The sequence below is a fragment of the Chelonoidis abingdonii genome, chromosome 1 (genome assembly GCF_003597395.2).
Source record: "Chelonoidis abingdonii isolate Lonesome George chromosome 1, CheloAbing_2.0, whole genome shotgun sequence".
Lineage (NCBI taxonomy): Eukaryota > Metazoa > Chordata > Testudines > Testudinidae > Chelonoidis > Chelonoidis abingdonii.
In genome coordinates, this window is record NC_133769.1 from 72116188 (window position 1) to 72127375 (window position 11188).

Consider the following 11188-nt stretch of genomic DNA (forward strand, 5'->3'; position numbering starts at 1 on the left):
CTAACTCAAAAAGTATTGCATTCAACATGGGGAAATTCTGTGTTAGACCTTATCTTGACAGATACAGAGGAACTGAACTAAAAAATAATGATAACTAGGATACAAGCGATCGTGACTTTGATCATATTTATAATGTGCACACAGAATAAAGTCCAAACCAGTGAAATATATGCTTGGTACCAGGGCTTAAATTCTCAGAGATTATTTCTCGGAGCCTCACAGACCCAGGACTCCAGGCTTCAGCTGTGGGGTGGAGATCTCAGGGCTTTAGCTCCATGGGGGAGGTGGGCAGTGCCAGGGCTCAGGACTTCAGCCTAGCCTGTGGGGGGAGAGGCACCAGGGCTCCGGGCTTCAGAGCCCAGGAAGAAGGCTATAAAAAAGCCAACCTAGTTTACAGAGGAAGTGAAGGTAGCTATAAGAAATAAAAAAAAAATTAAAAAAAAAAAGAGACATTCATAGCTTCTGATTTATATTCATTACTAGTAATTATGGAAATTGACAAGAGGAACTCTATGGCTGGCAGAGTTAAGGACAATAAGAAGGCATTTTTAAGTATATTAGAAACAAAAAGAATCCTGACAATGGTATCAGTCCATTACTAGATTGAAAAGGTAAAATTATCAATAATGCAAAAAAGGCAGAATTGTTCAATAAAAAAATTTATACTGTATATGGGGGGGAAAGATGATGTTGTTATATCATATGGTAACCCTCTCTTTCTGTTCCACACTCAGGAGGATGTAAAACAGCAGCTACTAAAGTTTGACATTTTAAAATCAGGTGGTCTGGATAACTTGTGCCCGAGAGTTTTAAAAGAGCTGACATTTTAAAAGGGTAAATTGATGACCTGGGTAATTATAGGCCTGTCAGTCTGACCCCTATCCAAGGCAAGATGATGGAGCTGTTGATGTGGGATTTGATTAAAAAAGAATTAAAAGAGGGTAATATAATTAATGCCAGTCAATATGGGTTTATAGAAAAAAAGATGCTGTCACACTATTTTGATACATTTTTTAATGAGATCGTAAATTGGGATGATACCGGTAATAGTGTTGATTTAATATACTCAGATTTCTGCAAGGTATCTGGGTACATTTTGATTAAAAAAGCCTAGAATAATATAAAATTGACAGGGCACACAGTAAATGGATTAAAAGCTGACTAACTGATAGGTCTCAAAGTGTAATTGTAAATGGGCAATCACCATCGAATGAGTATGCTTCTAATGGGGTCCCATAAGGATCAGTTCTTGGTCCTACGCTATTTAACATTTTTAGTAATGACCTGCAAGAAAACATAAAATCATGAGTGATAAATTTGCGGATGACGCAAAAATTGAGAGAGAGGTAAATACTAAAGAGAACAGAGGTCAGTTATGCAGAGCGACCTGGATTACTTGGCAAGCTGGGCACAAGCAAACAATATGCATTTTAATATGACTAAATATAAATATATACATCTAGGAATAAAGAACATTGGCCATACTTACAGGGTGGGGGACTCTATCCTAGGAAGTAGTGAATCTGAGAAAGATGTGGAGGTTGTGGTGGACAATCAGCTGAACATGAGCTCTCAATGCAATGCTATGGCCAAAAGGGCTAATACAATCCTTGGATGCATACACAAGTGGACCTGGAGTTGAGGTATAGAGAGGTTATCTTACTACTGTATTTGGCACTGGTGCGACAGCTGCTGGAATACTGTGTGCAGTTCTGGTCTGTACAATTAAAAAAGGATGTTGGTAAATTAGAGAGGATTCAGAGAAGAGCAACAAGAATGATTAAAGGATTGGAAAACTTGTTTTATAGTGATAAACTGAAGGAGCTCAATCTACTTAGCTTAACAATTCACAGTCTATTAACACTTCCATGGGGCAAAAATACTTAATGATGGAGGTATCAGATCTGATGCCTGGAAGTTGAAGCTAGACAAATTCAGACCAGCAGTAAGGCACAATTTTTTAACAGTGAAGGCAACTAACCATTGGAACAACTTACCAAGGGCAGTTATAGATTTTCTATCACTTGCAATTTTTAAATAAATCTTGGATTTTGTCTAAAAGATCTGCTTTAATTCAAACAGGAATGAATTCAGGGAAGTTCTATGGCCTGTTATACACAGGAGAGCTGTCTGGATGATCACATTGATCCCTTTTGGCTTTGTTACGCACGAATCTGTGTGCTGAGTTAGAAGGCTAATATATGTGCCTTTGTAGTTATATGGTACATTCGCGAGTTAGGAAGACTATCCCTTTACACACAAGGAATTCCAGGCATATGCTGTGCTGTGGTACCAGAAATTTTGGACGTTATCAGTGAAGGGAAAACTCTGAAGATAAATATAATTCACCAAAAGTTTGTAACTGTTATACTTTTTTGGAGTTTTACAGGAATTAAAGTAGTAATGTCCTATATCCCTTTTCATTACTCTGAATCTCCTTAATAATGCTGTGCTCTATGGGTTGCTTTTTTAGAATCCCACTTAACGTCAGAGACGTCGTTTACTGTACAGGAGTATCACTGATGGATGAAGATGTATGGGAGTTCATTTGGATGAAATTCCATTCTACCACAGCGGTATCTGAGAAGAAAATATTGTTAGAAGCCTTAACTTGCAGTGATGATAGAAACTTGTTAAACAGGTGGAAATATCTTTTTATGTGTTTCTGATTCTTTGTCATTGATAACTGTTGCAGTAATGATATTGCTTCTCCTTCTCAGCATTTATCTGTAAATGAGAGAGCCTATTTTTAGAGCACAGAATCACTTTCTAGTTAGAATGTCACATGGTTTTGTATTGAAACCCTTGCAAATGCATGATATTTTCATTATTTCACTTCTAAACTTATTTCACTAGCGAACTTTTTGATCAACATGATCTCAGTGTAGAGTTCATAAAGATACATGCAGTCAAGAGCATTTCACATGATCTCAGCTTTCATTGAAAATATTCCACGCACCTGCAATTATGCTTAAATATCTTCCTACTTCTAGAGAACTCACAATCTAGTTGCAGGACAGAAGGTTTTTTTTATTCAAAAGTATGTGTGATCTTTGGAATCTCACAAATAAAAATCAGAGCTCTCCTGGCAATTTAAATAAATCTTTTAGCAATCTCTGGTCTTTGCTGTTTCATTATTAGATGACAAGCTTTATGGATCTTATTGGCAAAAACTAAACAGTTTTTTTTCCCCTCGATTCACTCCTAAAGGCTTCTGAACCTGTCTCTCAATTCAGAAGTTGTCCTGGATCAAGATGCAATTGATGTCATAATCCACGTAGCTCGAAATCCACATGGCAGGGATCTTGCTTGGAAGTTTTTCAGAGAAAAATGGAAAATACTAAATGCCAGGTAGAGATAATAGTTATTTGTAGTGTCTTATTTTCTATATCTCTCTAGATATTTTAACTACCTATTTCTATGTCTAATCCACTCTCTTTCTGTTCATATATAGCGCTATCTATCGATCTATCTAATGCAAAGATGTGTGAATAAAATATATTTTATATAGACATAAAGCTATTCATGGATGTATCTATGTATATCATCTATATATTTGTCCATTACTGTGTTGTCTTTTTGATGATATGTGCTGTATTTCAAATCCAACAGTCCTGTTCTTACTTAGACAAAAAACCTCCCAGTGAGAGTTTTGCCTGAGTTAGATGTGATTGAAAAATCTGCTTTAGAACATGGGAGCAGGACAATGGAGAGAATCTTTTTGAAATGCCCCAATTTTTGTGGAATGGAGGGGTCTTGAGGGCAATGGGACATCTTTCACCATCCCTCCAACTTTAGGGTATCTTTACACACAATCTTCACTCAGTTTAAGGACCAGCCTTTTGGATGAAGGTATACCTGGCCAAATGGGAGGGGGAGACCTTTGGAAAGCCACTCTCTGTGGTGTGCTGTGCTCCATAGCTGCAACTGTTTCCCTGTGTAATATAATTTGGACTCTTGCAACATTACTCAGAATCCCCATCCATGCTCTTAAAACTCACCTGAGTGGGATCTTGATCTAGATTCAGGTAGGGAACTAATTGGACATATTCTTGGTTCTTTTTGAATGTCTCCAAAACCATCAGGATTTCACTGCAGATAACTGGACATAACCAAGTTAAGAGAGCCCACACCTACGTCTGCTCCATGGACAGTCAAACCCACCATAACAACCACCATAGTGATAGGAAGATTTGTTGGAAACACCGTATTAGTGAATCTTTCTCAAAGAGTGTAGAATCTGGCCTTATGTTTGCTGTCCATGATGCTTTGGTTAGGATTTTGGGGGCTAACAGACTTTATAGGAGTTCAGTTCAGCTAGGAAAATTGACTTTGAGCAGAAATTCGGTTTTGGAGGTTTTAGTCCAGGAGCAGACATTTTAAAACAAAGTCCCCCAAGCCAATTTTTTCCTATGGGACTCATCAGCATGGTATCCTTGTGCCTTACAAGCAGTAAGGAACTTAGCCTCACAATGCACCTGTGCGGTTGGGAACTTCATTATCTCCCTTTTGATGGGGAAATGACAAAGGGCCCTGTTCTTGACTCAGGGCCAGCTTTGTGCTACGCCAGTCTTGGGGCTGCTCAATACTGTGCTGGTCCCCAAATACAAATTAGGACTTGTCTGCACAAACATTTAGTTTGCAGCAGGTTGGGGCATGAATCTACCTTGTACTATCCTGACACACTCAAATAGTTCATTAATGCACTTTGATCTAGTCCTCTTTGAAACAGGACCAGATGAAAGCATTTAAGTGAACTGTTTAATATATGTCAGCATGGTGCACATGGACAGAGTGTGGCAGGCTAGTGCAGGGTAGATTCACTGGAGTAATACATAGAGCTCTTACTGCATAATCCTGATAGACTGAAATGACTCCAACATGTCATGGATATAAATTTTGTAACAGGCAATTAAAACCTTCCATGAAAGGTCATTTAAAGCATCATAAAAAATATGCAGTGAAACACCGAAGTTCTGACACTGACTGAGGAATGTATGACAGTGATCTTAAATTTTTGTGGTACTAGAACCTTTCAAAAATATGAGTTCAGTTACACAATTGGTTGCGCAACATTTCATTGCAGACATTTAATCAAGGCAACATACTGTCCCAAGATACCTTTTATCACAAAGTTTATTTTGTCATTACTAGATATGTCATTTTATTAAATATTTTGATCATCTCTATGGTATTTCCCTCCCATTGAATTTATTATGAAATACTTAACAATTTGACACAATAATATGAGGTATCTGAGGACAATTAAATGATGCTAAAACTCCATTTTCTATGACTGTGCAATACTGTGTATCATTTGGATCAAACAGTAGCACCAAAATATTATTCGTTCATGACATTTTAAAGTATATTTGGCCACGTCTATACGACGCGCCATTTCGGCGCGTTAAAATCGAAAGCTCTGGGTTCGATATATCGCGTCTCGTCTAGACGGGGATATATCGAACCCAGAGCGCGCTTACATCGATTCCAGAACTCCACCAAAACAAACGGAGTTCCGGATTCGACTTTGCGAGCCGCACACATCGATTCGGCGCGGTGAAGACAGGTGAGTAATTCAATTTTAGATATTCGATTTCAGCTACGCTATTCCCGTAGCTGAAATTGCGTATCTAAAATCGAATTTCACGCGTCGTGTAGATGGGGCCTTTGTCTCACCCCTCAACCAATGAGTAAAATTGTCAAAAGTGCTTAATCCTATTTTCAAAAGTGATGTAGGTATTGAGGAACCTGACCTAAGTCTGACTACAAATTAAATTCCAAATTCACTTTAAAAAATGGGATGCAGGATCCGTAGACAGTTTTGAAAATTTTATCCAATGTCTGAAAATAGCAATCCCTACATTCCTTACTATGGGCCTCATTCTTCTCTGCCCTCTGATTTCATTTGCATCTGTCCGAAGTAGGCGAGAAATACTACTACACAAACCTGGTAGTATTATACACCCACTTTGCACAGGTGAAAGTTAGAAAAGTTGCAAGGTATTAGAAAATCAGGCCCTGTAAATAAGGGGGCAGGAGAAGACTCCCACCATTCCTAGATGAAATGCTTCTGCAAGGCAAAAACACTTGTTTGCTGGTTCTGTAATGCCATTACTGTTTTCTGTGACAGTTTGTCAAGGTCAGTAGTTGAAAGAGGAGGTTCTTTTCCACAGTAAACAGTGCAGTAATTCACAAGGCTTAGTTTTCAAGGAAAAAATAAATTTTACTACTTGTTTACACTGTGGAAACAGTTCAGGCTGCTTGAAAAATAAAATCCCTTCACTCTTTTCATGAGGTTGTTTCTATGAAGCGGACTAGTAACCTTGTCAAAAGGCCCCATCAAGAGGTGCTTCCAGTTTTCCAAACAATCAATTATGGGGCTGAGTTGCGAAGGTAACAATAGAGTGTTTTGTTTGAAAGCCTAAACATGCTTAAAAGATCATGAAATCCACATGTCTTCCCATATGAAACATTTGCATCTGGATGTCTGTGTATGGAAGTGTTACTGAAGCTTTGGAAAAAGAGATGTGCTTGCTGAAATATCCATGAATAATTCAGTTATTAGTGAACAGGGAATAGGAATTTTGATATCTGCAACACTGTTCGTTACACAGAAGTTCCAGGTAATAAGCAAAGGAATTTAGCCCTCAAAAATAGAAACTTTTCCAACACAGCAAGTTCTTTTTCAGGGTTTTATATTTATTTAAATAGAGCTTTCTTTTTTTTTTAAAGACTCTCTGGCTTTCACTCTCTACAAGGTTAAGAATAATTAATTTTAGTATAAGGTTGATATAAACAGAAAAGAAGCCTGTGGTTGTGCTAGAACTTTTCAGTTTGAAGTATGAGTTGGTTCTCCAAATCTGTTTGGAGAAAGCAAATGTGTGAGCCCTGTTCTGCCCTCGGATAATCCCAAATGTGTGCACATATGTAAGGTCAGATTTGGGGTCTATATTTTTAAACACAATTATGTCCAGATGGAGGTAGGTAAATTAAGTGGTGTTTTAAGGATTAGTTCACTGTAGTTTTCATCAGATGACTGTTGCTATGTTGAATAGTATCAGAGGGGTAGCCGTGTTAGTCTGGATCTGTAAAAGCAGCAGAGAATCCTGTGGCACCTTATAGACTAACAGACGTTTTGGAGCGTGAGCTTTCGTGGGTGAATACCCACTTCGTCAGACGCAGGTATGGAAATTTCCAGGTAGGTATATATATATGCTAGCAAGCAAAGCTAGCGATAACGAGGTTAGGTTCAATCAGGGAGATGGGCCTGTTTCTAGCGTTAGAGGTGTGAAACCAAGGATGAGAAACTGGTTGGTAATTGGCAAGCCTTCACGTCTTTGTTTAGTCCACAGCTGATGGTGTCAATTTGCAGTATGAACTGAAGCTCAGCAGTTTCTCTTGAAGTATCTGGTCCTGAAGTTTTTTTGTTGCAGATGGCCACCTTAAGTGCTATTAGTGTGGCCAGGGAGGTTGAAGTGCTCTCCTACAGGTTTTTTGTTTATTGCCGTTCCTGATATCTGATTCGTGTCCATTTACCTTTTCCGTAGGACTGTCCAGTTTGCCGATGTACATAGCAGAGGGCATTGCTGGCATATGATGGCTTATATTACATTGGTGGATGTGCAGGTGAATGAACCAGTGATGGTATGGCTGTTCTAGTTAGTCTTGATGGTGTCGCTGGTATAATATGTGGGCAGAGTTGGCATCGAGGTTTGTTGCATGATTGGTCTGATGTAGAGTTACTATGGTACAGTGTGCAGTTGCTGGTGAGAATACGTTTCGGTTGGCAGGTTTGTCGGGGCAAGGAATGGCCTGCCACCAAGACCTACGTATTGTGACATCTTCATCATCTGGACCCGATGGGAAGGAGACTCTAGAAAATTCCACCACAATGTTCAACAACTTCCACCCCACCATCAACCTCAGCCTGGACCAATCTACACAGGAGGTCTCACTTTCTAGACACCACGGTGCAAATAAGTGATTGGTCACTTAACACCACCCTATATCGAAAACCTCGACCGACCGCTATGCCTACCTTCATTGCCTCAGTTGCATCCCGGCACATTCACACGAGTCCATTGTCTACAGCCAAGCACTGAGGTACAATCGCATCTGCTCCAACCCCTCAACAGAGCCAACACCTACAAACTCTCCACCAAGCATTCTCAAAACTACAATAACCTGAAAGGAAATTGAACAGCATCAACAGAGCCAGACGTGATACCAGAAGCTCCTACTGCCAAGACAAACTCAAGAAAGTAAGCCAACAGGACTCACTGGCCATCACATATAGCCCCCAGCTAAAACCTCCTGCATTCATCAGGATTACACCGATCTTGGACAATGATCCCAAACTTCTCACAGGTCTTGTGGTGGCAGGCCAATCCTTGCCCACAGACAACCTGCCAACCTGAAACGTTATTTCACCAAGACTGCACACTGTACCATAGTACTCTCCTCAGGAAACACTCATGCAACAAACCTCGATGCCGAACTCTGCCCACATATCTACACAGCGACACCATACAGGACCTAACCAGAACAGCCATACCATCACTGGTTCATTGCACCTGCACATCCACAATGTAATACGCCATCACTATGCCGCAATGCCCCCTCTGCTATGTTACAGCGGCCAAACTGGACAGTCACTACGGAAAAGGATAAAGGCGAACAAATCAGATCTCAGGAACGGCAATATACAAAAACCTGTAGGAGGAGCACTTCAACTCGCCTGGCCACACTATAGCAGACCTTAAGGTGTGCCCATCCATGCAACAAAAAAAACTTCAGGACAGACTTCAAAAAGAAACTGCTGAGCTTCAGTTCATCTGCAAATTTGAACACATCAGCTGTGGACTAACAAGAACTGTGACTGGCTTGCCAATTACGAACAGTTTCTCCTCCCTGTTTTCACACCTCTACAGGCTTAAGAACTAGGCCCCATCCTCCTGATTGGCTACCTCGTTTCTCTAGCTTGCTTTCTAGGCATATATATACCTACCCCTGGAAATTTCCACTACCTGCGTCTGACGAAATGGGTATTCACCCACGAAAGCTCACGCTCCAAAACATCTGTTAGTCTATAAGGTGCCACAGGATTCTCTGCTGCTATGTTGAATGATGCCAGTCCTGATAAAATACTGCTTGGCTACTCTTAGAATGAAACTTCACATCACAGAGATTTAAAGAGATTCTTCCATGTGTAATGCAAAAACCCAGGAGCCATCCTTTTACTTGGTTTATCTTTAGCCTAACAGATGTTGTCAAGGTTCCTTCCCCACTTTGAACTCTAGGGTACAGATGTGGGGACTCGCATGAAAGCCCCCTAAGCTTATTTCTGCCAGCTTAGGTTAAACCTGGTACGCTGCCACCACCAAGTGATTTAACAAGAAACAAGGAAAGGAGCACTTGGAGTTTCTCTTCCCCCAAAATATCCCCCCAAGCTCTTACACTCTCTTTCCTGCAGAGGCTTGAGAGTAATATCCTAATCAATTGGTTACAAAGTCATCAAAGACCCAACCCCTTGGGTCTTTGAACAATGGAAAAATCAGTCAGGTTCTTAAAAGGAGGATTTTGTTAAAAAGAAAATGTAAAAATCATCTCTGTAAAATCAGGATGGAAAATAACTTTACAGGATAATCAGATTGAAAGAGCCCAGAGGAACCCCTCTAGCCCTAGTTTCAAAGTTACAACAAAACTGGGATAAACCTCCCTCTAACAAAGGTAAAATTTACAAGTTGAGGAAACAAAGATAAACTAATGCGCCTTGCCTGGCTGTTACTTGCAAGTTTGAAATATGAGAGACTTGTTCTGAAAAATTTGGAGAACATGGATTGAGTCCCAAGAGCGAACCCCACCAAAACAAAGAGCACAAACAAAAGCCTTCCACCCCCTAAAGATTTGAAAGTATCTTGTCCCCTTATTGGTCCTTTGGGTCAGGTGTCAGTCAGGTTACGTGAGCTTCTTAACCCTTTACAGGTAAAAGGATTTTGGTGCCTCTGTCCAGAAGGGATTTTATAGTATTGTACACAGGAGGGTTGTTACCCTTCCCTTTATAGTTATGACAGATGTAGATTCGGATTTTTTTAATTGGGTACACTAGAATTTTCAGACAAGCAGTGGAATGAGTGGTGTTTTAATAACCGCTTTCAAAGTAAGTGAATGTGGAATAGCACAGTTCAGTGAAGTACAGTATATTCAGCAGCAATAGCAAGACACAAATTTGGCTTCAGACACCCTGCATCATATTTTCATTGGCTGGTTACCTCTTTTGCAGGGCTATACAGGAAAGCCAATTTAGATTAAGGTAAATTGAGTATTTACAGTGAGATAACTATTGTTGATTAACTCCATATAGGGACACTCTTATTCTGGAATAAGAGCATCCACAGAGAGCTAATCAGGAATAATTAGTCTGTTTTAAATTCACACGCTATTTTATATCAGATTAACTTTCATCTTTAAGCAAGCCTTTAAGTACTGGAAGGAGACCACCAGATTCAGCTCATTTATGTAACGACTACTAGTTATGCAAATGAGATGGGTAAGGAAAAATGGAAAAGAGAACACAAAACTAAAAAAAAAGTATGTTTTAAGGCTTCAGCTGCAAAGGTGCCACATGCCCTTTCCCTAGACTGGCTATTCCTCTGCCTCTTGGCTTTGCAGTCTGTATGGACCAGTAGTTAGCATTACTGAATTTTGAACTGGCTATAGTCCTTAAATGGAAATCTGTGTAATCAAATACTTTCATTCAGTTGATATACTTACACTAATTTGATATGTGTGTTTTTCTGCCCTTGAAGATATGGAGAAGCATTATTTATGAATTCCAAACTTATCAGTGGAGTCACAGAATTCCTTAATACTGAAGAAGAACTAAATGAGGTAAATCTTACATGCATCTCAGTGCTTGAACTTGTTTTTGTCTTAATTTTTTTTAACCTTTTAAGTTGGGGTTCTTAACCCTTTAAATCTTGCAGTAGCACCAAGATGAAAGCAGATGCACAGATCATAGGGGCTGAAAAATCTTTCTGCTCTATGGGAACTGACAGTGGCTTAGGGAAGTTATCAGTTACTTCGGGATTCTCTCACTCAGTATGACCAGGCACTGCAGGACTAGGTCTTAATGCTGAAGCCACCACTGTGCGTTCCTGTTCTATTGCTCTCCCTACAGTCTGTG

The 11188-nt window shown here is 39.8% G+C and overlaps 1 protein-coding gene across 1 annotated transcript in view; it reads left to right on the forward strand.

Moving 5' to 3' along the window:
- Positions 1 to 11188, forward strand: part of TRHDE (thyrotropin releasing hormone degrading enzyme) — a 327679-nt gene that overhangs the window by 311836 nt on the left and 4655 nt on the right. The window contains exons 16-18 of the mRNA XM_032767020.2: positions 2474 to 2641; positions 3211 to 3351; positions 10812 to 10893. Coding sequence (XP_032622911.1) covers positions 2474 to 2641; positions 3211 to 3351; positions 10812 to 10893 — 391 coding nt within the window. The remainder of the gene's footprint in view (positions 1 to 2473; positions 2642 to 3210; positions 3352 to 10811; positions 10894 to 11188) is intronic.